Below are 27,816 nucleotides of genomic sequence, written 5' to 3'. Positions count from 1 at the left end.
TCGCATGCTCTGACTTTTAAACAGATTCAGAAATTTGTATGATCAGCTAATATCTTATTCTAAGAGGCAAAGAAAAACACTCACTGCTGCAAATACATGTTCAAAAGTAAAAATTAGTATACACACTAGAAACCTGTGGCCAGAGGCCTTCTCTCCTCCTCTTAAAACACTGCAAAATATTCCTGTGACACACACAGGTCATGGGAACTGTGTGGCTTGAGCGGAGAGTGAGGGAGACTGCAGGTCAGTCCAAGGCCTTTTGCCCATCTGGACTTTTGTAGCCTTTGGTCTGTATCCTGGCAGTGATTCTCTGTAACAGGCATTAATACAGGCCTTAGCGCCAGCTGGCTGGAGTTTGGTTCCTGGTTCCTGGTGAGAGGATGTGCTCTCGCATCCCTTTTCCTCATTGTCCTCTGCTACTAATTGCAGAGCTCACATTCAAATTCCCATCTGTCTGAATGCCAGCTTCCATCCCGTTCCCTCTCAGGTGGGCTCATGCTGGCATGTTGACCCGCTTGATCATTTTAGTATAAGGCTTGTGCAGAGAGCCACAACAGCTGTGAGTTCATAATGGCAGTGGTCTCATGTTCGGTAGACCCTGCTTCACTCCAGTTTCTCTCTGACCTCTTAGAATATTTCTGCCTCAACTTCAGCATTGTCCCTGAGATGTACAGGAGGGGGAGTACAGGTGTCCCATTTGTGGCCGAGCACTCCACTGGCTCCTGTTAGATTTTACGTCAAGTATCTTGAATTTGTAGAGATTGTCTCAAAACTATCAAAGTCAAAACTAAACTTTTAAACCTTGTGTGTTAGTCAGCCTTCTGTGACTACACTAGACCCCTCAGTTGGTCAACTGATGGTCCGTTTGGATTCACACTCTTATATGTTTTAGTCCTTGATTGATTGGCCCGTTGCTTTTGGCATAAGGCAACATATTCGGCAGGATGTGACAGCATGAAAATGCTCGTCTAGTGTCCAAGAAACCAAAGAGAAGGAGCCAGGGTCCCGTAGTCCTCCTTTTGGGATTGTCCTCAGTTCTTCCAGTGCCTCCTACTCGCCCCACCTCCTGAAGTCTCCACTGTTTCCAGTAATGCCAAGTGGGAACCAAGCTTCCAGCACACAAGGCTTTGGAGGATACTCAGAATTTGATCCTTTGTTTTTTCCGTAGTGCTGGAGAAAATATTTTCTGTGTTTATACTAATGAGAAAAGAGAGCTACCTTAGAGTCTGTAAAAGAACAGAACTTTCCTTCTCAGTTAAATTAAGGGGGGCAGACAAACAAAAGTGACTGAGATCCTGGCCCAGCAATCTTGTAATTGATAATGCTGGGTCTTATGCACTTGGGATGGTTATGTACAGGGCCAGAGCTTAACAAAGACAGCCAGTTAAATCAGCATGGCATGACTATGAAGCTGTATGCACAGCCTAGTAGATCTGGCCAAAGAAGGGCCAGCAAGTCTAGTAAGGAAGATAGTTGATTATTAACTGAGATTTGGATAGGACCAATATAACTAGGTTCCTTAACCTCATTAAAAAAATCAGTGTGCATATTTGTGCTTGTGTGTACACATTGTATGTATGTGTGAATATGCATGTGTGTTTGTATTGTGTACATGTATGTGTGTGTGAATGTACATTAATGTTAGTATTGTGTGCATATATGTGTGTGAATCTATATACATGTTTGTGTGTGAATGTATGTGTGTGCATTACATGTATGTGTATGTGAATATATTTGCATGTTTGTATTGTGTGCATGTATATATATGTATATATGTATGTGTATGTGCATTACATGTATGTGTGTGTAGGTACATTCTGCGTGTGCATGTATCTTCATATTCCATTAACCCAAGGAAAGATAGAAGAATATTCATTCACTAGGGTGGATGCATCTGCTATCCTGAAATATTCAATGTGAAGTGAGTGCTTGGCTTGCCCAAAAAAAAAAAACCTAATTACTTTTATTATGTTAATTTTATTAAAACTACCTTATTCTTTTTTATAATTTTCTCTTTGACTTTTCTTTTTAGGATGGGCGTTTGAAGCCAGGAGATCAACTTGTCTCAGTAAACAAGGAATCTATGATTGGTGTATCATTTGAAGAAGCAAAAAACATAATCACCAGAGCCAAGTTGAGGTAATAATTCCATCCATATGATAGGATGAGTCATTTAACATATATAGCTAAAGGTTTTTACTCTGCTAGAAACACTGTCTTTGAATTTACTTGATTGCATTTGTTGCATATTCACAAAATCATTTATTTTCATCATAGGTCAGAATGTCCTTGGGAGATAGCATTTATCAGACAAAAGTCTTACAGTGGCCATCCAGGAAATATTTGCTGTCCATCCCCATTACAAGCTTCAGAAGACTGTGAGCCTCAAACCTCAGCATTTAACCCTTTTCCCCCTCCCCCTGAAACACTAGTTCCGAAGACTTCATCCACGCCCAAGACTCAGGACTCTGTTTTACCTTCTTTTAAAGCAGCTCAGGTAATATTAAACTCCAGTTAAATATTCAGTTCATAAATCCCTTATGTTTTGCTCTAATGTTGGTTAAGTCAATATAGAATTGTAGTTTCACTAATAATACTTATTAGTTAGTATTTCCTTGAACGACTTTTTTCCTTTTTATATTTTTATGATGTACAATGCAAATTTTCAAGCCAATGTATCTTTTCTTTAAAAACTTAATTAGAAAACATCAATATACAACTAGACATTATTCCTACCTCATGGAAGATATGAACTCTGTGTGTGTGTGTGTGTGTGTGTGTGTGTGTGTGTGTGTGTGTGTAGTTCTTTATTTCTTCCTTATGTCCTAAGGCAAATCCTGACCATCCAATCTATAGAGTGTTCCCTTCACCCTCGCATGTGTGTGAAATAGTTCACCTTACTTATTTAATTTCTAAAAAGTAGGGAATTTATACATCCAAGTTAATGTAATTTCTTTCAATCTGCTATGTTATGCTATTAAATCACAATTCTAGAGTGGACTCTAGATTCTTTAAATTTGTGGTAGGAGTGAAATAAAACAAGAAACAGGTAGACTGTTAGTCAACAGGATAAGTTCCTTAAGGGCAAGGTCCATTCAAGGTGTATGGTGACCAGAGAGACTGTTTCCTGTCAGCTCTTAGATGATATCTTCTAAAAGGCAAGGGACATGGCCTTCTGTTCTGTTAGAGCCGAAACCGTTATTACTTTCAACTCTGAAATGCTTTCTTTGAAGATGAATATACCAAATATTGGAGCTTCATACTTTTTGAAATATTGCTTTGATCTCTTTAAACATTCTATTTATGTTAACATGAGCATATCTAGTTTGGTCTTTGACCTACTTTGGAAAATGACACATCATCTCCCTCATTTTCTTTCACAGACAAAACCTAGATACAGTAAAACAGAACATACTCCAATTACTTCTTTGGAAAACAGCCCAACAGATACATCTAATTCAGGTATATTCATATTTAGTTCCTAATATTTTTTTCTTCAATTAGTCTTTCTTAATAATGAATTCATAATATGACTTTCAATAGACTTTAAAGAAGGATGTTATGGCTTTTTTTTCCTTCAGTGTATAAACGAGCAAAATGAATATATTGTTTGCTGCTTTCTGTTAAATTTTGACTTTTTCTGGGAATTTATTTGAACATGGAGTTGAAATTTTAAGCAGTGTGTTATAATAAATGTATGTGAAGCTGTAATGGTTAAATTATAATCAAGTAACGAAAGGCTTCTACAGCCAACATGCAATTTGTTTTAAGCAGTGTGTTATAATAAATGTATGTGAAGCTGTAATGGTTAAATTATAATCAAGTAACGAAAGGCTTCTACAGCCAACATGCAATTTGTTGCCCCTTTACTCGAGTGCTCATGAGACACTCCACTGCACCTTTGAAAACACAGTAAGTACAGAGGGCATAGAATGGAAGAAAAGTGTTTGTTTGCTTGCTTTTTGTCTTGGAAGATATTTTATGAATGTAAATTGGAAAGTACAGCCATACTGACTTTCATATTGTTTTGATTTGAAGTACCCTAAAATGGCTTGGTGATTTGTTTTTAAATAAAATAGAAAATGATTTTTTAATCAAACCATAAAGTTCTTATTGTCTCAAATATCAAGAAAAAATAATTCCTCCACTAAAATTATCTCTAAAAGTTAGAGAAGACAATTTAGAAACTATATTTAATATAACTAAAAGGCTAACTACATAGTGCTGAATTATAATTCAAAGTGAAGCCCACATATATTAATTTTTAATGTCATTATTTTTGGTAAGAATTACAAAATAGTGAGAACTAGTCTAGGTTAAGTAGCTGCTAGGACATAGACAAATAGTATACTTTAGTAGAAGAGTATATGCTTACCAGGCATAAATGTCCGTATTCAGTCCCCAGCACAAGGAAAGAAAGGAAGGAAAGAAGGAAGGAAGGAAGGAAGGAAGGAAGGAAGGAAGGAAGGAAGGAAAGACAAAAGGAAAGAAGGAAACAGCCCCCATCAGATAGACCTCATGGGAATTTATACTCCATCATATATTTCCTCTGATTGGGGGAAGTATTTTCTGATGGGTTAGTAATCTTTAGCCAAAATTATATACCTTTTAATTACTGAGGTTTAGTGATTCTTGGAAATACTATTAATTAGTATTCCTTTCACGTAATTAACATCCAGTCTCTTGATAGACTGTTTGTATTTTAAATTGAGAATTCACATGGAAAGAAGATAGATGAATGAAACGGATGATCCAGGATTCGGGGTCAATCAGAGTTGCTCCATGTTCAAAGTCAGGGTCCTTTGTGCCTTGATTATATTCTAAAGCATTAATTATGCAAAATATGTGTAGTAAATTTCCAGATTTTAAAGTAACCAAACTAATTAGTCCCTTTAGCCATTTATTTAGTGTACATTTGCTAAATGCTACCTAGTTAGTAATGAACACAGCACAGCAGGAATTCCAGAGAGATCTAGGATCGTTCTGTGAGTTACTTAATATTTCTGTAAAATAAATGATTAGGTTAACATCCTCATTGCTCAGATCAGAAATCATTCAAGAATGTATGTATTTCTTCAGAGATTTGCACATGCATATGGATTTTATACTGTACACAAATAAAGTAAAGACATGTACAGAGTAGACTAAGTAGAGAGTGAACGAGAAGCTCCAGGGTATAATCGATGGAAATAAACAATGATATGCATGTTGTACAGGAAAACACAGGAGCAGCATGGGAGGTCCGAATCCTTAGCTCCCATGACCCTGAGACAGTTGCTCAGTGGTATTTTTAATCATTAATCATATTGCAGAAATGTAAGCTAGCATGTAGTTCAGATGACTTTCTAGAGCCAGAGCATGGTTTTAGAGCAGAAGTGAGGACTTCTTACAGGTGAGCCAATTTTATGTCCTTCCTTCAACCTCCAAAACTGGGATACAGCAAAAGACCCATTGTAATATGTAAAAAACAAGAAACTTCACCTCCTCAAAATTCAAACATCATCTAAGTTGTGAAGGAAGCAGGTAGAAGGCCATCCTTGTTTAAAGAGATGCCAAGAGCAAGAGCACAGAGCTCAGATAAGTGAGTGCAAGAGACCCTAAGAATCAGGTCTAATGAGAGCACAGATCTTGCAATGGTAAGTAAAGTGATATTTGTACCAATGACTATAAGAAAATATGCTTGATTTTGGAATAGGAAAGTAGCTATTCAGAAATATTTATAAAATTAAAATATTAACACAGAATATTTTTCTAGAATACGAATAGCATTAACTCAGATCCTCATTTTTATTTCTACATAAATGTAGGCGAGATTTACTAGATGGTGTTTGACACAGAACAGGGAGGGGAAATCCTCAAAATTGTCTCCAGGTAGCTTGTACATGTTATGGTTTCTCTGGTGTAAGTACATCAACATAGATTTCCCATATTAGATCCTTAAGTATCACCTTCTAGACTCCTTTAGTCAGTGGGTATTCACATCTGTTCACTTTCTCATTAGTGGACCAAATACCTGACAAAGAAATCAAGATTATTTGGGCTCACAGTTTCAGAGGGAACAGTCAGTGCATTATGGTGGGAAAGGCGTGGCTAAGGCCGTGTGGCTGTGGGAGCATGTGGCAAAGCTTCCCACACGTTTACCCTGTCAGGCTGCAGAGAAGGCTGAAGTCAGAAGTGAGTATAAACCATCAAAGATGTGCACAGCCTGCCAGACTCCCCTCTACAAGCTAGGTCCCCATACATAAACGTCCCTAACTCAGTAACATCCCTAAGTAATAACAACAGCTAAGGACCAAGTACTCAACCTATGAGCCCACAGGGATATTCCACATTCCAACCATTGCAGTACTTATTTTAAAAATGTAAGCAAGTTTTGATAATTAACCTCAACAAAAATAAACAGAAGATGGCTCTTCTCTCTTTCCATCTCAGAGATATTTACAAGTATAAAATTAGTTAGAATATTTAAGATCAGTATTATACATGAATATAATTTAAGATTATCTGTCCATTATATCTATTAGTCTGAGAATTCAGAATTGTTTATTATGGCAGTAAGTTCAATGATATGCAAGTTTACGAGTGAACTGCAAATAAACTGAAGCTATTTCTAGGGGAAAAAGAAACTGTTATTAGGTTAGCAGTGTGACAAGACTTAATTCCTTTGCACTCAGTCTTTCAAAGCTCGAATGATGGGGAAAATGTATCTTCTAAGGCTTTGTGTAACATAAAAAATTAATTTTACAGTGTTCATCATACTCTTACAAAGCATTTCCTTTCTTCTCATCCTAAAAAGAACAGAAATAGAGGATCCACAGAGAGGAACAAATGGGAGGTTGAGGCTTGAGGCAGAGTCAGAAAGAGAGGGAGGGAGGGAGGGAAGGAAAAAACAGAGAGAAAGGGGGGAAGAGTTATTGGCAATTGAGATATGTGAGGGACTTTATGGTTTAAACAACTCTGAATTGTCAACACTAGCTGGCGTTGTGCACGTGCCTCTTTAAGAATTAACCTGGAAGTCTGTATGTAGAGGAAGGTAGGCTGAAGAAACCAAGCTTTTGCCAAGGCACAGTGCTTGCTTGCTATTAAACCAAGGGTTGAGATAGTTTTATATCGTCTCTTCTTTCCTCTTCAAACAACATCTCTTTTTCAGTTTTTGTAGTTACCTCCATGACCTGATTGATTTTCGCCTTTATAGTCCTTGTCAAATACCACTTTGAGTCTTTCTACTTTGATGAAAATTTGATGATGAAAAAACATGGACTCAGAGCAATACTGGTTTGTGGGGTCACTAGAGATGAAAATTGTAGTGTTGTCATGGTCTGGACGTGCAGCCTGGGCCAATTTCTTTACCTTGTCAGGCCCTGGTTTGGGAGTGAGAATAACACCTATGTCATTGTGGTTATGATGAAGATTAATGAACTCAAGTCTAATTCATTCACTATCTGCCTAGAGGAAGAACAGAGCTAACTTGTTATTTCCACCTTTTGCCATATCAGATTTTTATGCTTAGCTGTAGGAAAACAGTAAACTTGTGTCCCTTGGTATATGGGGCTGTCGTGTGTGTCCCCTTCTCTCTCCTCTGCCCATTCCTTTCATCTACTCAGTGACACTTTCACACACTTAAACTTGAACTGACTCTCATTCAAGGCCAGCTAGTCTTGGTCTGAAACCGACGGGTTAGCTTTAGTTTACCTGATGTTAGTGACCTGTAATTGTAGGTCAGGCACCAACTGAAAAACAGGTCTCAAGATGCAGCCTTAAAGTTGAGAAATAGAGTTTCCTTACCTCTCTGTGCTCTTCCATTCCATTTCAGCCCATGCCAATCTTTTCTGCCACACTGTAAGCTTGCTACCGAGTTTCTCTTAAAAATAGGGATTTAATATTTTTTAACCTCATGGCCAACAATTAGATGTCATAATAACAAGAGTCTTTCTTGCTGTTACCAGAACTGTAAAATTTTGTCACACTAAAATCAACCCTTCTAGAGGTTTAATTCCATTTGGAGCTAAAAGTCAGTGACAATTTTTTTATATATATACTCTTAACACCTATAAGCTATATTAAAGATTTTGCATAGAATGTTGAGGATGTGTTAAAGGTTTAGAGGAAGACTCTTTATTTTCATATGTGCTTCTTATGTTCTTAAGAAAGAGAATGCAAATCATTCTGTACTTAGAGACAGATGCTCTGAGAAATTAAAAAAATTAAACACTGCATAAAGATGTGACATTTCAAAAAGTTTTTCTCTTCCTCTTGTTTCTATGTAGAACTAGTAAAATACCATTTAAGAGTGTATTTAGAACAGTGACAACTTAGATAGGAAGGATTGACATAAATTGTTGAAATTTGTCTTTCAAACGGTGGCATATTAAATCGTTTCTTAAGGGCTGGCCTCTGGTGGCACCTAATTTCCCATTCCTGCAAACAGAAAGAAGCATATCTGCATAATTAAGCTACATTGAAAACATACAGGAAAATGGATGAGGAGAGTATTTCCTAACTCTTAAAGGTCCACTTTTCCTGCTAGAAACATAGTCCTTGTGTAAAATGGAAGGGGAAGGGATTTTAGCTCAGAAAGTTGCATGCCCACATCATCCTTCTGCGCATAAATGTTAGAAGTTGCACTGAGTTTTTCTAGACTACTTCCACAGTTCTTGTAGTGGTGCTGTCTTTTCTAGCCAAGGAAATAGCATGGTCTTTCTGACTCTAATATTATTTCACCTGCTTGAACATGGAGGCTTTTACACTACAGTTACTAGGGCTTTGTGGTGAGCACCATAATGATTAGGTGCCCATCTTTTAGGCTAACATTTCCATAAAGTCCATAATGCATAATTTACTATGCTGTATATTATATTTCTTAGCGCTCAAGTAAAGCTGATTTATATGATGCATCTTAGACTTACAGGGGGAAAAATTCATAAAAACAAAAGTAAGACCTGCCAACTGTTTAACCAGAATTATTTTGAACAGCAGGAGCCCAGAACACAGCTTGTCAAATGAAAAGTTCTATTCCAATTAGATCTCCAATTAATGTGCACCCTGTTGTCTCCTAGATATTGCTCCTGCCTGGACTGATGATGATTCTGGACCACAAGGAAAGAAGATTTCCCTAAATCCTTCTGTTCGCCTGAAGACAGAGAAACTGGAAATGGTAAATCCCTTAAAATTATATTTTCTTCACAAGGCAGCAGGAAAGAGCTGCCTCGTTCTTGGAGAGGAGAATGTTTCTTGAAGCAGCTCATCTAATTAAGTGAGTGACAGTTTGTGTTTCAATTATTTAATAGCATTTAAATTTGGAAGTTCATAGTAGTTCACTAGAGTAAAATACAAATAAAACCTTTGACCACTAAACTGACATGCATATAAGTTCCTTTCTCTTTGGCTAGGGTGATAGCTTATTGGTTAAAGTGCTTGCCATGTAAACATCTGAGTTCAGGCCCCAGAACTCACATTTTAAAAAGCTAGTCTCATGGGAAAGCACAGATAGGCAGGTCTCTGGAGTCCACTGGCCAATTAATTGTATTGGTTGGCTTTTATGGCGACTTGACATAGCTGAAGTCATCTGGGAAGGAAGATTCTCACTTGAAAACAAACAAAACACAAATGCCTTCCTCAGGTTGTCTAGTAGGCAAGTTTTTAGAGCATTTTCTTGATTCATGGTTGATGTGAGAGGGTCCAGCCTACTGTGGGTACTGCCAACCCTCAGCAGTTGGTCCTGGGTTCTATAAGAAAGCAGGCTGAGCAAGCCAGTAAGAACTGCTCCTTGGTCTCTGCTTCAGTTCCGCTTCCAAGTTCCTGCCTAGAGTTCTTGCCCTGACTCTCCTCCATGATAGTGTTTGACCTGAGAATTGTAAGTTGAAATAAATTCTGTCTTCCCAGAGATGCTTTTGGTCATGATGTTTACCATAGAAATAGGACCCCCCACTAAAATACCAGCTTAGTGTATTTGGCAAGCTCCAAGCCAATGAGATACCCTGTCTCAAAAAAACAAGGTGGAAAGTAACTGAGGAATAACAACCAATATTGTCTTCCGGTGTCCGTGCAGAGATGTGTGCCCATATATACGTACCCACCCACCCCCAAACAAAAAATATGTCTTACTAACTATAATCAAAATTCTGACAAAGTTTAGTAGCCTTCATAGATGGTAGCAGTAAGTGCAGTGAAAAGTAGTCGGGTTCACATGAAATTGAAAGAGATGATGGCAATATGCTAAGTATTAGCAAATAATCTTAGGAAGAATAAAGCACTGAGAGCATCATGTACAAGAAACAGAAGGTAATTAAAACAGAAAAATTAAAGGTGAAAATCACTTCAGAATTGATGACGTTTCTGAGGAACTGAGAAGAAAACTGTACCACATCTGGATACAGTGCTGGAACTGGACACCCTGTCATCCTGTGACTTTCATGTTTGTAGAAGAATATGAAATTGCACAGAATAAACACATTATAATTAGAATAAACATAATTATTCATTCTCATCTCTCTACCTTTGCTTAGTTCCAAGTAGAACCCTTCTCATCACCAATTTAAATCTTCCTATAATTTAAGTGATGATCAAATGTATCTCTTTTCCAAGAATTTTCTGACTATGATTGCTTGGGCAAATACTACTGTATTTTACATTTTTGTAGCACTAAATGTCATGTTGTACTGCCTTATCATCTCTTTATGTTCTGTTTTATCAATGAGATTGAATATTTCTTCACATGTAATACTCACCTGCTTAAGTCAACATTCTTTTGCCATATAGAAGAGGACATGTGTCTCTTCTCACCTGTTACTAATTTCCAGGCACCCTAACGAAAGACAGTTTAACAAGAGAACACTACGGGTTTTACTTCTCCTAGACATCTTCAGAATGAAAACCCAAATAAGCCAGGAAATATGTACATTTATGGTTAGTTTTGGCCAGTGTTGTAGAAGGATAACTAGACAATGGGGAGATGATATCACTTACTAGTTATAAAAGGGAGAACTTCAAAAAGCTGGTTCAGTTAACAGTGTACTGTTAGAACAATTGCAAAAAGCATACAGCAGATGAAAAACATACAACATGGTAAGCTGTGATACATTTTTGTATAGAGATAACTTTTAAACATTATATAGAGTAAAGCTATTTGTAAAATATGGAATGACTATAAGCTTATACACAGGCACCACGTTCAGAGGGAAAAATCTGGAAAATCATATAAATTGCCAGTAGTGATTAACCTGAAGCACTGGTTCTCAACATCAGGAGTATAATTTTCTTCCTCAGAGGACATTCGGCAATAGCTGTGCTGGCTGTCAGTAGTGAAGACCAAATCCAGCTCCCCAACCAGGACTAAAACATGCATCCCAAAACTCTATGTCCTAAAATTTAAATAGGATTTCTAACAGCTTAGGAGTCAATTTTTGCTAACAAACATGCAAAATATGTCTCATTTCCTTGTAACTAGAGGAATTCAAGTTAACAGCATATTTCTGATATTGTGACAAAATGAAGATGTGAGAACGACAGTCTGTTATGAATGTAGGGAGCTAGGATTGTTTATATGTGGCTGGTGTGTGTAAAGGAGTACACATAGCTGAAGAACAATAGAGCAGTAGTAAAGTTGACACTGCCTGTGGCTCAGCGCCTCCCCTTTACAGTAGAAAAATTCCCCTTTACAGTGGAAAAACGTGCATGCATTTATAAAAGAGGACGTGTATAGTGTTTTATAATAAAAATGAACTATATATGTAAGCAATACTGAGCAACTGTGAAATTGTTAAGATTAAAAATTTGTAGTTATTCTTTTAGGTTACACTATTTGTATAAAATTATAAATGCACAAATTAAAGTGGACATTATTTAGGAGACATGTGCTTACATGCAAAGTAATACTAAAGAATTGGCAAGAAGAATGTAGTGACCTTAGGATAACATTCATTGTGAAGATTGATAGAGTAAGCTTTCAACCCTATCTGTAGTCTTATTTCTTGAAAATATCTGTAGATTTTAAGCAAATATCATCGAGTATTTTAAGATAGTCAAGTACTTAGGTGTTCTTTGTATTCTTTTCAAAAAATATTTGTAATTTCTCAAGATGAAAGGAATACACATCCACAAAAACTAAAAATCTTTCTTGAATGTTATATAAACAATACTTTTCTGGTTTTGATAGGGTAGATGGATGGTTCTAGACCAACCTTAAAAGCACTTTAAGAATCTTTCCTGATACTCAGCCTACTTCCCGTTTCCTACTTCCTGTTTCCTTCCACTGTGCCCAGACAAATTGTGCGCCTATATAATCAACAAATGCTTTTAGTGATGCTGTGTCCTCTATATGTTTGCATCAAATAAAACACTGTACTTACTAAGTCATTTGTATATTATTCTCACTCTAAAGACAATATGCTCTTTGAAGCTAGAGACTGCACGCTATTTGTCGATATCATTGCACAGTTGCATGCCAGACAAATAGTAAACACCAAATAAGTGCTTGGTTAAAGAACTGGTGACTATTTGAACATATTCCAAATTAGACAGTGATCTCTCAAGGATATTGTTTAATTTTAATGTGGTTTCTTTAGCTTTAACATGACTGACATTGTGTGTACTCTTGCTAGAATCCAATGATAGGGCACCTAGTCAGTTCTTGTGCAGTAAAATTAGTTTGGGTTATATATAACTAGAGAATCCCAAATGGCAGTGGTTTCCATTGGAAACTTAATGTTTTAGTTTTGGCTGGTTTGGGGCTACACATAACACAAAAGAAAATAAAGAAAAGTTTGAAGCCAGGTGTTGGTGGCGCACGCCTTTAATCCCAGCACCTGGGAGGCAGAGACAGGCGGATCTCTGTGAGTTCGAGGCCATCCTGGTCTACAGAGCGAGTTCCAGGAGAGCCTCCAAAACAATACAGAGAAACCCTGTCTTGAAAAACCGAAAAAAAGAAAGAAAGAAAGAAAGGAAGGAAGGAAGGAAGGAAGGAAGGAAGGAAGGAAGGAAGAAAGAAAAGTTTGTGTTAGAGACCAACATTCCAGCCTTTCAGACAGACTGCCTGTTCCATCATCATGTTGAGGGTCCTTGTGAGTCAAGGTGCTTGATCACTTCTCTCCTTTCTCCCTTTTCCTTAAGGCAAAGGGGAAAACTGCTTCCTCTACTTTTGATAAGATACCTCTCCAGCACTTCTCCACTGGCTAGCCTCAGAACCTCATCAAAGGGCAAAGTGGGCTGCAAATATCTTTTACCTGGAAATTATGATTAGTTCTGTCTAAGACTAAAGATTGTGGAAAGGACAGTAAAGTACAAGTGGGAGTTTCTACATTTTTTTTTCATTTTAAAGACAGAAGTTACTTGACCCAAAGGGAAGAAAGAGCCTGATAGAGAAATGGGTGTTATGGAAAACTTTCTAATTTCTTTAGTGTTACTTGTAGCCCAAAGCCAGCCAAAATTAAGACTATTTTTCATTTAGCACAATTCTATCAACTTCATTTCTAGTCTCAAAATAGCAACCAAATGCTTTTCGGGTTTGTTTGTTTGAGTGTTAGCTATAAATTTGACTTCAGTAAAAAAGTTTTCTGTTATTTTTCTTCTGCAAAATCACACAGACTAGAAAATAATTTTATTTCTGCTTCTGTAGCCATGTTTGTAAATATGGCATTAGCCAAGATATTTGCCGTGGGGTTGGGGTGTGGCAGACTCGGGAAGGTAATCATTTATAGGTAGTTAACCTATGATCAACAGACTTCCCATGGGCTCTAATTCTACCTGATGATTTGGTTTTCCACTGCATTGTAAAATGTCGTTCTAGTGAAATGTTTTACTCTTTGGAGGTTTGAAAATTGCTTCACATAAGTCCATTTCCTTCTAGGCTCTCAATTACCTCGGTATTCAGCCAACAAAGGAACAACATGAAGCCCTGAGACAGCAAGTCCAGGCCGACTCAAAGGGGACAGTGTCTTTTGGAGGTGATGTCTTAAGTGCATCATGTTGTGTTATCACAGACAGTTGGTGAAAGTTATTGTGACCCACTTTCATTAAGAGAACTTGTTCCTCAGAGGGAGAATGAAAGCGCACTGCACATTTCTTAACAGGCACTTTAAAAACAGCCATAGATACTGACCTGACTGGATCAGCAAAAGAGAGAACTTTATCAGGACCCATCAGATCACATTCTTTTTTCATGTTTTATTTACAACATAAAAATCGCTTTAATAGTAACAAAAGAAATTAGTACAAAATATATAAATTTTAATTTCACTTCTAGTTACTTCCTTTTTTCAGCTAGTGGAATAGGAAGCTTTTGTCGCACTGAGTAATTATTCTTAGAGATGGCATAATGCACCAAGATTTCTACTCTTGGCATATTGATGGTTTCTCAGTATCTGTTATTACAAATCTATATTTGTTGCAGCTTTTATAAATCTGCATTTATACTTTCAAATGTAGCAATTTCTTGTCTTTTTTTTAATAGGATAACCCTCACAATTTTGAAAGCTATCACTAAGTTTTGTTCCAAAAACAGTTTCCTGTTTGTCTGTTCTACTACTTGAATTTAATGATTACTTGCTAGCATTTATTCTATAGTACACACAATAAATGCTACATTATATCATTTTAAAACATGTCTATTGAGATAAACTTACTTTTTATATTTGAAATGAGGAAAAACAGATATTTGGGGTCCGATCTCTTCTTGAAAATCACCCCCCCCCAACAATAGTAACAGGAAACAGAAATATACATTTTACTACAACAACAATCCCCTCATACAACACACACTGCTCTCTCTGCACCCGTCTTCTGCCCTTATAAGTTGTGTGTGTGTGTGTGTGTGTGTGTGTGTGTGTGTGTGTGTGCGCGCGCACGCACGCGTGGGCGTGCGCGTAGACGAGAGAGAGAGAGAGAGAGAGAGAGAGAGAGAGAGAGAGAGAGAGAGAGAGAGAGAGAGAGAGTTTGTAAGGACAGAAGACAAGTGCAGAGAGAGCAGCCCCTGCGTTACTGTGCAGAGGCAGGTGAAGCACAGACATCTGGAGATGGAGGGCTCTCAGGCAGGACAAGCTAGTATGGAGTACCAGTGTGACTTTCGGCTGGGTTAGGCTGCACATTAAAATCAGAGTTCTTAGAAATGCTGATGTGGACATTTATCCATGCTACCTTCTCCCTTTATCAATCAGTGTAGCACCTATTACTTGCTTAAACTTCCATGGAGAAAGGTACATGTGCCATCAATAAATTAAACCAGAGTTGTTGTGGAACTGTACTCACTAGCAGCAAGGGAATTTGGAGTTGTGGTGAGTCATTGCTCAAAACATGTACCCAGATGCTCAGTGACATTTGCATCCATGTTTATAACCATAGTGGGGATTTAAGGTGTGTCTCTGAAGAGCCTAAACAAAAATGCCAGCAGACTACTGGATTGTTTTTCCTATAGTAAAATAATCCTTCCAGTTAACAAGGCACACATAATTTCCAACCAACTTTTTTAGTGCCTTATTAATTGTTAAATGTAAAGTCAAAAATCAAGGGTATCTGGACATTTGATAAGATCCACCCTTAAAGCATCAGGAAAACAGAAAGAAAAAGAGATGGTGAGAGGAGAAGGTAACTTTAGGTAAACCATTAATACCCTTCGAAAGATGAGAAAAGATAATGCAGCATAAAGTAAGAGCAGAAATTTGTAAAGTCAGAACAGAGGTCATGTATAAGGATCCTTTGAAATTACAATGTAATAGCTACAATGAAAACTTACTGAGGATACATAGGTGGGTGGACCATCACAGTGTCTTTAAGTTATGGACTGCTCTGATGCTCAACTTGCCAAGTGGCCTTGGTAAGTTTAAGAAAGCCTGTTGCAGCCCTAGTTTGCTCATCTGTAGAGTAGAAGGAGGACCTGTCTCAGTGGAGGTGAGGAATGGTGTGAGGGTGATCTCTAGGCACATACAGCTGTTACAAAAACTGACAAGATTATGAAGATCCTTTCAGCCTGAAAAGCCATGTGGCAACATTGCCTTTTTTTTCCCCAAAAATCATTGTGTGCATAATGTGAGAATTAGGGAATTAGATATCTGTGATACATGATTGCTTTATTGTTTAGCTGAATTATGTGACAAAGCTAACTGAAGTGATATAAAACATGGCTTTTCTGTTATTTAAATTTATATTTAACTGTTGCTTTCGTCAGTACTGTTTTAGGATAATTTGTGTAGGTTAACCTGAAACTTATAATTTTAACTTTCCAGAGAAGAAAGTAGTATCTGTTAAGATGAAAATAAATGCTATGTTCTTATCATAATGTGTTCACTTTAGACTTCGTCCAAGTTGCCAGAAATTTGTTTTGCTTGCAGTTGGATGAAGTAAATGTTGGTGTCCATGAGATCTCCAGCATCTTGGACTCACAGGTAGAGTATGCCCTCTCAGTGTTATGTTTTAATTGAACATAGGGCACACTCTTGAATGTTGTGGGTCATGTATGATGCCCTTTCTCCAGTTTCCACTGGCTTTTAACTTCTTAAATTATTCAGTTATTACTTATGTGGATGTGTAGACCTGTGCTTGGGTCTCCAGTACTCACATGGAAGTAGGACTTGAGCACCCCTAGTCAGCAGCCCTCAGTAGGCAGAGAGGATCTCTAGGACCTCTCTGGCCAATTGGCTGATTTGATGAATGCCGGGTTCAATGAGAGACCTGATCTCAAAAACTTTGGTGGAGAACAAGTGAGAAATATACCTGATGTCAGCCTCTTACTACATGTGCATCCACATGTGTACATGCATGTGTAGACAAGTGCTCACAGGTTCACAAACATACACAAAAAATTCTATGAACAAGATACATCACTGGAATAAATATTTAAAACCACAGATTAATCAAAAGTAGGTTTTCCTGTCTCTTGTTTTCTCAGGCCCCTGTGCTATGTTCCACCCCTTAGTTCAGCAGTATTGACTGCCGTGTGGAAAGGCATGTATTATGATTATCTAGCAACACAGAATGGTGTGTGTACCCAACCCAATCTATCTGGAATTCACAGTATATGCACAGAAGAGTGCCTGTGAGTCCATTCTCTATATGCCTTGAATGATATCCTAATATAACTTTGTATTTAGAAGTCCCATATTTTCTATTTTAAAGTTTATAAATAAGAAAATTCCCTTGTCGTTTCCTCTGAAAACATGCACACCAACCCACTTTTCATAATTATATTTAAAGCTCTAATTGTAGTATTGCAAAATTTTTTTGTTACAATAATGAACTGCCTATAGCCAGTTAGATTGGAGAGGATCAGTGAACGGACCTCTGGGGAAGGCCTGTAGACAGATTGCATCACAAAGGAAGGAGCCCTTGTGAGATTAAGTGATCACACTTTGAAAACCAGAAAGCAATGAATGACCTTTCACTAGGCTTCACCTCCTGAGAATGCTCCACCTCATAACTGCACACTCAGCACCATGTCTCCAAAACATGAACTCTTTAAGAACAAACCACATCCAAACCTTAGCCTGATTGCTTTTAAATAATAGGTCTAATTGGCAGGGAACTTCAGGACTGGTATTAGTTATATGTTGCTAGAAATGCAGAGTAGCTGCATGCCTAATTCATTGGTAAAAATGAATCTGATCCTCTCATTTAAAGATTACTCATGCCACATTTTTAACATTTCAGACTACTTTTTGAAAAATTCGATAAATAATTTATTTTACCGTTGATCATTTTACTCATCACAGTCATCCAAAAACCTAGCTATTCAGTTACTCCAAAGAGAGTACCTGGCTTTCTCAGAATGAAGGCACAGACTTATTAGAAGCAATCCTGTGGCATTTAGCAAAAAGCTGAACTGTAGAGCCCTCTTTCCTTCTGCAGATTTGTGTCTTAGGCACTTAACTATCGAACATTCTCTGCAAATCTGTCTCTTACTGCTGAACAGTTCTCAAGGTTGATGCGCCCATTTCTCGAGTAAAGGCAACTCTTGTTCATGGTGTGCCAGTAATGTAGGGACCTGTGTGAGCATGCAGGGCTTTTGGAGCAGCTGCAAAGCAATGCACATGCTCTGAATGAGTAATTTGTTTCCTTCTTACCAACAGGACTTTAAGGGCAGATAAGCGTGTAGTGTAGTCAGTCTATGATGCTTTGAAAGCAAAAACACCATAATGATGGCAGTTGTGCAACATACTCTGTGTGCCAATGATTTCCTGTTGAGGCTGTAGATCAAAATGTTGTGCAATAATCATTATTAATTTATGGAATCCTATTTGTTGCCTTCTGCTTATCATCACACAGATGATATTATTGTCAAGTGTTAGCTTTCCTTTTTTCCCCAGTTGAATCCATAATAAGAATGCATTGCCCATTCCAGTCACGTGTACAGTGAAAGACGTTTCTCAAAGTACACACTGAATTCTCATTTAATATTATTGAATTCTATTTCATTAAAAATCTCATCTTGCAATTCATGAGGGAATAAAATATCACAATTTTAAGAGTACTATAAAAGTCACCGCTTGTTAAGTAGCTCACCAAAAACAAATGAAAACCAAGTTATTGTTTGATTGTGTAAGTCCCAAAAGTATTTAAGTTCAAAAACAGTGGAGTGCCTACTCTGAAACAGTCAGTGTCTGTGGTAGATGATGCTGACAGTCTGTGAAGGTGGGGAAATTCCACCATGGCTACCCCTGCAGCCTTAGTTTCACAGTAATAGGGTCAAGTTTATAGTATTTTACATGGGGTGCCTGTGTTCTCCTTCTGTGACTGATAAAGATAGTTGATGAATGCATATGCTCTTTGTGGCTGATAAAGATAAAGATAGGTGATGTTTTTCTTCCCTTTTTGTGTGAAAAGCAGAGAGAGGGGTTTTATTCAACTGTAGCATATTAGGAAGAACATATAAAGGGGTCTAGTGGTCCCCAGGTCCATCTTCAGTGTGTTGGGGTGAGCTTTCAATATAAATAGAGTAAGAATTGGGTCATGGCCAAGAGGTATGAATAATTAAGTAATCCTGGTCAAGGTGTGAGCCCACCTATCTGTGCCCGAGCTATAGCACTACAAGATGGTCCTTAGATGTCATCAACCCAGGAGACTGGTTTCTATAAAAGAATCTGCTCCAGAGAACATGTTCTGTATTGCTGACAGTTGTTTTCATTCTGGGGTGGTGTGCCCTGTAGGTTCATTGTTGCTTGGGAGTAGATTTAGTCCCTTGTCTCCAGTCCCGTTGCCCCTTGGCTGTAAGGCATTTTAAGAGGAAAAGTTAAGGAAAGTGACTTGTCTCTGTGCCTTCAGCCTTGAAGGAAAATAAAGTAGGCAAAGTCAAACCAAACCAAAGTAGACGGAGAATGTAATGGAATGAAAAATGAAAGACATATTTAAGCCTTAAAGTGGGAATATTATCAAGAGATACAGAGTCTCCTTTTCAGGTTCTTAGTCTCATAGCTAAAAGAATTTTAAAATGGCATCAGAAACTAAGGCTAAGGTCAGTCTCACTGGCATTTGAGAGGGAAAACGTGAAGCAAGTGAGTTGCAGGTCTCAGCTGCTGTGGGGAGAGAGATGGATAATAGAAGGCAATGAAGGCCCAGGCAAAAAGCATTGACCTTCCACTAGGCTTCACCTCCTGAAGGAGTCGGGGGTCACTGGATTAGAGTTGTGGTGGGGGGAGTCTTATGAGAGAATGAAAATGCCATGAGTGTCAGAACAATGAGGCTTAGAATTCTGGATGGTATCAAGAGAAGAGACATGGTAAGCGGGCAGGAGAAAAAGTTACTGCTCAGTGAGTCAGAACTCAGAAGGTAACCAAGCTTAGCAGTGAGGGTCCACAGGCAGCTGGTTGAAGAGCAGCTTATGTGGTATGTGCGTACATATCTCATTAAGAGGATGCTAGTCCCCCATTTCTACCATGACTCCAAGTGTATGTTTCTGACATCAGGGTACCCATCTTGAGGTTGTAAAACAAGGTTTTTCCCTCATTACAGGAGGTCTACTTGCCTTGGCTGGGCAAGGCTATATCTTGCCCATATTGAAGGGTATTGGGTATTGTCATCTTCCAACCAAACTATTTGTAGAGGGGAATACCAATCATAAACCACAAACCATGCAGTTTGCACTGGAGAATGTTACTATGTTGGTATTTGTATATCTTAAAAGGGGTCTCCAACATGGGGCATGCTTACTGTGTATATTAGCAAAGATGTCATCCATAGATCATATCATCTTACCAGAAAGTTGACAGATATGCATATCTTGTAACTGGTACTTGAAAAGCAGATGGGCACAAATGGTCTTTCTCAGTTCCTTTCTCTCCACCTACCATCTCCTACAATTTCTTCTGAGGAATAAGGAGCTTCATAATCATAGAAGGGTAGGTGGGAATGTTCAGTTCTTCATCTCCTGCTGAATAGATACTTTAGATATTTCCTACTCCTTACTAAATAAGAGTGGGCCACAGGAGCAGAGGGGTAAAAGGCAGTCCAGTCTCTCTCCGAAGGTCCTAGCATCTGATTTTGTTATCTGGAATACTGGCTGGATTCGCTGATGCATCATCACCCGAAAGTTGGGTTTTAGGATTCTGGTGGGGACACTGATGCTGTCAGATAGATTAACAGCAAAAGCTGAAATGACACATCATGGGTCCACAATTCATTTATATGTCTGAAGTCATATAGGATGGCCTGTTCTATCTAAGAAGATCTCCTTCAGTTTTCCTCATGTGGACCACCAAACAGTATAGCAGTAGGAGACAGAGAATCCGTAGAACAAGGTCTGTATTACAAATAAAAGAATTTAAAGACGGATTTGGAAGGAATCTTGAGGATGTTTCGATTGGAGTTGAGAGAAAGCAACAGAGCAGGCCAGCTGGAGATTTTGGCAACTTCTGGAAGGGAAGTGGGAAAGAGAATGAGATAGTTAATGCTTTCTGAATTAGAGGTCAAGAAAGCAGAGAGACTCTTAGTGGAAGTCTGTGATTGCTGTCCTGGGGAAGGAGTCCTTAAGAGTGAATGCAAGTGAAGGGAAGAAGGACTAGGATTTATGTCATACCAGGAAGGGAAGGAGAAAAGAGCAGAAAAAGTTGCAGGGAATTTCTGCTGGCAACTGTGTCCTAGTTTGTTGTTTCATAATACATTTTTTATTTTTATTAGTTTTATTTTATTTGGGTTCCTTGTTGTTTTGTGTACTTATTTATTTGTTTGTTTGTTTATCCACTTATCTATTTTGAGAAGCTCTCTTGCTGCCCTGGCTGGCCTCAAAGTCAGTATGTAGCCTAAGATATCCTTGTTTTCCTGTTCCTGCTGGCTTTACCCTCAAGTGTTGGGATTACAGGCATGTACTACCACATCCAGCTTCTTAATATTTTAATACCTTTACTGAACTATCACAAACACATGATGAAATACAGTAATAAGTCTACAGCTTGCTGGATGTATGTTATGCATCTTTTTGTTCTTGTTTTGTTTTTTGAGACAAGGTTTCTCTGTATAACAGCTGTGGCTGTCCTGGAACTTGCTTAGTAGATCAGGCTGGACTTTGACTCACAGAGATCTGCCTGCCTTTACCTCCCAAGTGCTGGGATTAAAGGTGTGAGCCACCAACCACCCGGCCCTATCATATATCTCAGAAATCTCTTCCAGTCTCACCTGGGCATGGAACTGCTGTTTTGACCTTACAGAGATGGAGTCCATCATTCTTGTACTTCATAACTAGAATCATGGGGTGTGTGTCCTGTAACTAACTCTTCCAGCAATCACTTTCTCTGATTCAGATGTCAGGCTCTCACCTTTCTAAGGAGGAATTGCTGAGTCAGTGTTTGTCAATACTGCTCTTGTTTATTTGACAATGAACTTTTGGATTTAGGAGAGTGTGGCATTTAAAACCTAAAATATAAGTATCTTGCTGTGATTCTGATAATCATTTCTATATTAAAAACTTCACACAGCGCTACACCTGCTGCCAGTACAAGGTCATACACAGGAAAGGGAAGGTTGGAGCCTACACCCATACCCAACACAACTCCAGACTTGGTAACAGACTGTAGTTCACTAGAGTATAACGAATATATCAGTCTACTCAAGTATCAACAGACTGTAGTTCACTAGAGTATGACGAATATATCAGTCTACTCAAGTATCAACAGACTGTAGTTCACTAGAGTATAACGAATATATCAGTCTACTCAAGTATCAACAGACTGTAGTTCACTAGAGTATAACGAATATATCAGTCTACTCAAGTATCAACAGACTGTAGTTCACTAGAGTATGACGAATATATCAGTCTACTCAAGTATCAACAGACTGTAGTTCACTAGAGTATGACGAATATATCAGTCTACTCAAGTATCAACAGACTGTAGTTCACTAGAGTATAACGAATATATCAGTCTACTCAAGTATCAACAGACTGTAGTTCACTAGAGTATAACGAATATATCAGTCTACTCAAGTATCAACAGACTGTAGTTCACTAGAGTATAACGGATATATCAGTCTACTCAAGTATCAACAGACTGTAGTTCACTAGAATATAACGAATATATCAGTCTACTCAAGTATCAACAGACTGTAGTTCACTAGAGTATGACGAATATATCAGTCTACTCAAGTATCAACAGACTGTAGTTCACTAGAGTATAACGAATATATCAGTCTACTCAAGTATCAACAGACTGTAGTTCACTAGAGTATGACGAATATATCAGTCTACTCAAGTATCAACAGACTGTAGTTCACTAGAGTATGACGAATATATCAGTCTACTCAAGTATCAACAGACTGTAGTTCACTAGAGTATGACGAATATATCAGTCTACTCAAGTATCAACAGACTGTAGTTCACTAGAGTATAACGGATATATCAGTCTACTCAAGTATCAACAGACTGTAGTTCACTAGAGTATGACGAATATATCAGTCTACTCAAGTATCAACAGACTGTAGTTCACTAGAGTATGACCAATATATCAGTCTACTCAAGTATCAACAGACTGTAGTTCACTAGAGTATGACCAATATATCAGTCTACTCAAGTATCAACAGACTGTAGTTCACTAGAGTATGACGAATATATCAGTCTACTCAAGTATCAACAGACTGTAGTTCACTAGAGTATGACGAATATATCAGTCTACTCAAGTATCAACAGACTGTAGTTCACTAGAGTATAACGAATATATCAGTCTACTCAAGTATCATGACTGGATTCTTTTCAAACAGCAGTGAACATGTAAATGTAAATTCCCAAAAGTAGATTTTTCACAGTTTAAGTTCTTGTTAGTTTGGTGTATTGAGGCCATTGTTTTACCAAATGACATAAAGCTGAATGAAAATATCAAACAGAGTTATATGTGATGAGACTGTAATGTTTTGCTGACACTGGGTCAGGATATAAATGATAATTCATATGTGTTTATCAATAAACTCCCTATAACTTCTAAAGACCCATCTTAGGATATCAGATATGTACTGATAAAGTACAATGCTGATAACATTGTGTTAGGTGCCATGACACATGCTAATTAAGATAGATAAAATTGGATCCTTATAGTTTGCCAGAGAGCCAAGTACACAATAATCTTCAAAGTACATTGTGCAGTACTGCTAGAATAGTGATAGAACTTAGAACATTCAGGGAGGTGCATAACAAAGTTAGCATTTGAATTCCTTTTTAAAAGAAAGGTTGAATTTAGTCCCTTCTCAGAGGTGACCAAGGAGTGTAGAATGCTGTACTCAGCACTTGGGAGGTTGATGCAAGTTCATGACCACCCTGGGTTCCATAGTGAGACCCTGTCTCACCACCCCACTGTCACCAATAAAAGTCTTAGAATGAAACAGAAAAATAAAAGATAAAATGTGGCTGTTAGCAGAAGGTGGTCTTCAAAAATGATAATCATGTACATAAAGGTTATATGTTAGATCTTAAAGGGCCTAATATAATATATGATTTTATACATTAATCTGTAGCAGCAATGCATGAAACAGAATATTGTGCCATAATCAAAGTGACATTTTAGAAATAGTAACTGCATGTGTTCTATGAAAAAGGAAAATTGGGGTTAGGATGTAAGGAGGTGACGATAGAGAGAATCCAAATACAGGAGAATTAAATAACAGCAATTGTGTCAAGAATGGGAGTGAAAGATCTGTGATGTGAACATAAGCCAAATATGTCATCAGTAGAACTTGCTGACCATTTAGATATGACAACCAGGGGAGAGGAATGAGCTACCAATAACTCAATTTTTACTAGTATGTTTATGAATGATGGGATCTCAGTAGATATAGGAAAATAAGAAACCCTTATTCAGGAGATTAGATTAGATTGAAACAATCAAAGCTATTTGAAATATCTGTACAGCAGGAGAGGGACTTGAAACATTTCTGAAGAGGCACAATTGGATCGTGACAGTGATTCTGGCCACTTAGTTTATGGATGAAAGGGAACCATCCCACTCCCCTCCTAGTAAAGATGTAGCAATAAATCCCACTAGTCGTAATGTGAGGTAGTGGTGAGCACTTCAGGAAAGATCATTTCAAGACAGCTTGGGCCTGGAGATGGTGTGGTAGTTGAGTGCACTAGCTGCTCTTACAGAGGACCTGAGTTCAAGACTCAGCACCAACGCAGGGTGCCTGTAACTCCAGTTCCAGAGGAACCAGTGCCCTCCTCTGGCCCTCATAGGTACTGCACATATGTGCTGCATACACACAGGCACAAACTCATTCACATAAAATAAAATTGTACATATTTAAAATATAAAATATAAGCATGTATCTTTTAATCATATAAATTATAAGTAACAACAGTATAAGGGGAAGCTTAAAAGAGCAATGGCCACATACACTAGTTTTCCTTTATCTAATCAAACAACCCCAAAATAAAACCTGAATTTAGTTTGAGGGTAGTGAAAAAGGACTTTCTGTTCTCAAGGTTGGCACCTGATGCATAACTTGTGTATTTTAATGTTGACAGCTTCTTCCCTGTGATGCCCTAGAAGCAGATGAAATGGGAAAACTTAAACAAGAAAGAGATGCGGCTCGGGCAGAAGCGAATGTGCTTAAGGTAAACACCCCTTCGGCTTCCTTATGTTTCCCTTTCAAAGACATGATGCTGTACCGGATTCTGCAGTATTGAGCTCCTTTTGTTCTTAATGAAGTATGTTAGTATCAGGTAGGATCAGATCATCTGTCTGATTGTCTTTAGAGAGCTATTCTTTAGTTTCGCACTCACTTTCCCCCACTGTGCGATACACGCCCAAGATCGTGTGTGCAGTGGATTTTCCACTGTGCGATACACGCCCAAGATCGTGTGTGCAGTGGATTTTCCACTGTGCGATACACGCCCAAGATCGTGTGTGCAGTGGATTTTCCACTGTGTGATACACGCCTAAGATCGTGTGTGCAGTGGGTTTTCCTCTCATGTCTGATACGGCTCCTCTTCTTCCTCCTCTTCCCTCATATTGGTGGCCACAGCAGGTGTAGCTGAGGAGCCGACGAAGCAAGTTGTGACAGGTTTGAATCCTTTGATGTTCGTAGGAAATACATTTTTTTTCCAGGTGCAGGGCCATGTCTGAGGGCCGCTGTGTTTTGCAATTTGAAAATGAAGGCACTGTGTTTTCAGGGTAGAACAAATCACATATGCTCCAAATACACGATAACATTTTGATTCACTCTCTAGAATGGCATTCTGTTCTTAGTGGAATGTTGGGTTTAAGTTAAATCCCGACTTTACAGAAAGTCATTATATGTTCCAAGGAAAGCAACATAATTACTTTATGATCACTTTACCATAAAATATGCATTTTTAAACCTTTGTTAGGTGAAATCCTCTAGTTATTTAATTTAGTTTCATTGGTATAAATTCTCTATTTGAAAAAAGAAGCACCATTTTTTACTGTTGTTTTATAATGCCAGACTTCAGAGGAAGTTGATATTAAAATGTTTTACCATATCCTCTCAGAGATATGAAGACAGCCCAGCTAAATCACAATTTTTAAAATAAACATACATGTTGAGGTGAGAAACACATAGGAACTTGTGTACCATCCTCTACCTTTAACTATAACCCAAAAATTTCTCCAAAAATGAATTCTTTAAACAATTAAAAAGAAGTATATACATAGATTAGTTCTTACATAGCCGCTTTATTACAGCTTGGCTTCTGTTTTGCCTATGCTTCAAGATGAGTCATGGCAGCTTCTGCCACAGCTCTCCTGTGTCTTCCATGGTAGAGATCCCCTATACCAGCTGCTTATTTTACAGGGTTTTTAGCCATTTCTCTGTTAATGGCTATTTGGGTTATCTTCACTTTTCCATTATCAAAACTAACCCCAGGGACTAGAGAGATGGCTCATCTGTTATGAGAACCTTCTTCTAGTTCAGAGGACCCCAGTTAGGTTCCCAACAACCACATCAGCTCACAGCACCATCTTCTGGCCTCCAAGGACACCCACATGTATGTGACATACACAACAATAGATACACACACATGAAAATGAAAGAAAAGTAAATTTGTGAAAATGACAATTCCATTTTAGTAACTGTAGATGTGTGGGTGGGCACTTGTGAAAGTTCACAGTAAATCTACAAAATGGAATTGCAATATTAAAGAATACCAATGTAAAACATTCTATATATTTCTCCCAGTTTTCTTTCATAAGGCTTTAGCAATTCATATTCCTTTGAATATCCCACAACCATGGTTATATTTTATAACTCTGAAATCACCACCTTTCCACAAGTTGGTGTATCTAGATGGAAATATAGGATTCATTTTTCAAATCATTAGTTTCTTCTTACTCTCTTAGAACAGCCCTGTAGTGTTGGTTCCATTGGTAAGACAGCATTGGATGTCAGGGGTTTCTAAGGGTCTTGGATATTTTTAATTTCCCTACATTTTATCACTGTTAGATTTAATGATATATTTTGAGTTTATTTTAATGCTGATATTAATTTGCTAGAATTTTAATTTTAATACTGTAAGCCACACTGATGTAACATTTAAGCAAGGGCCCCATGAGGAGCTGTTTAGTCAAGATCACCTTTCAAGTTCATGAACTGTAATTGAGCATATTTTAATATTGCAAAACCTGAAGTCCCAGAATAAAAACGACTCTGCTTTAAATTTCCTCTACATTAAATCTTTTCTCTGGGACTCATTCATTCCTAAAGTTTCATCAGGGGGGCATGTCTCAGTCGTTAGGAGTACCTGTTGTTCATATAGAGAATCCAGGTTCTCTTCCCAACACCTACATGATGGTTCACAAACATCCATAACTCCAGTTCTAGGGAATCCTATGCCCTCTTTTGACCTCTGTGGACACCAAGTACACATGCAGGTCAGATGCTCATCCCCATAAAATAAAATAAAGAAATTTAATTTAAAACTTAAACTTATAAATGGTATATCAAGCAGTAAATATTTTGCTTGAGATAATGTTTGCATTTTCAGTTATTATACCTGTTGTGCTACAGGTGTCTACATACACATATGGACACACACACAGACAGAGACAGAGACAAAGAGAGCAGCAGAGCTCGTTAAGTGAGGATCATAGACTAAAAATAGTCTGCTACCACTCATCAGCATCCTTCAACAGCTTGGAGTCTCTGTGTCTCACTTTAGGTACAAATAGGCCCATGATTAATTTTTATTTTGCAGAAGTGCTCCTTAATAGCGCTATGGGAACTATTTAACCCTAAGACTTTCACAGAATTCAGATTGTTCCTGCTCTTGAAAGAGGAGTGGGGATAGGTGAATTTACAGGTGCAAAGGAAACCAGCAGAGCACCAGGTGTGAAGGGGGCTTGCAGAGTGTAAACTCACAGAAAGGCCCAGGCTCTCCACTGCTGTGGTAGTCATTAGACCTCT

The 27,816-nt window shown here is 38.0% G+C and overlaps 1 protein-coding gene across 5 annotated transcripts in view; it reads left to right on the top strand.

Moving 5' to 3' along the window:
- Nucleotides 1–27,816, top strand: part of Stxbp4 (syntaxin binding protein 4) — a 159,283-nt gene that overhangs the window by 28,829 nt on the left and 102,638 nt on the right. For 4 of the 5 annotated variants that reach the window (XM_040749472.1, XM_005075817.4, XM_040749470.1 and 1 more), the window contains exons 5-11: nucleotides 2,033–2,139; nucleotides 2,278–2,497; nucleotides 3,384–3,462; nucleotides 9,057–9,154; nucleotides 13,844–13,940; nucleotides 16,282–16,373; nucleotides 24,920–25,009. In XM_040749472.1, coding sequence (XP_040605406.1) covers nucleotides 2,033–2,139; nucleotides 2,278–2,497; nucleotides 3,384–3,462; nucleotides 9,057–9,154; nucleotides 13,844–13,940; nucleotides 16,282–16,373; nucleotides 24,920–25,009 — 783 coding nt within the window. The remainder of the gene's footprint in view (nucleotides 1–2,032; nucleotides 2,140–2,277; nucleotides 2,498–3,383; nucleotides 3,463–9,056; nucleotides 9,155–13,843; nucleotides 13,941–16,281; nucleotides 16,374–24,919; nucleotides 25,010–27,816) is intronic. The other variant, XM_040749474.1, reaches the window with a different exon arrangement.

The sequence above is a fragment of the Mesocricetus auratus genome, unplaced genomic scaffold (genome assembly GCF_017639785.1).
Source record: "Mesocricetus auratus isolate SY011 unplaced genomic scaffold, BCM_Maur_2.0 Super-Scaffold_100007, whole genome shotgun sequence".
Taxonomy (NCBI): Eukaryota; Metazoa; Chordata; class Mammalia; order Rodentia; family Cricetidae; genus Mesocricetus; species Mesocricetus auratus.
This window is presented reverse-complemented; position numbering and strand designations above follow the sequence as displayed.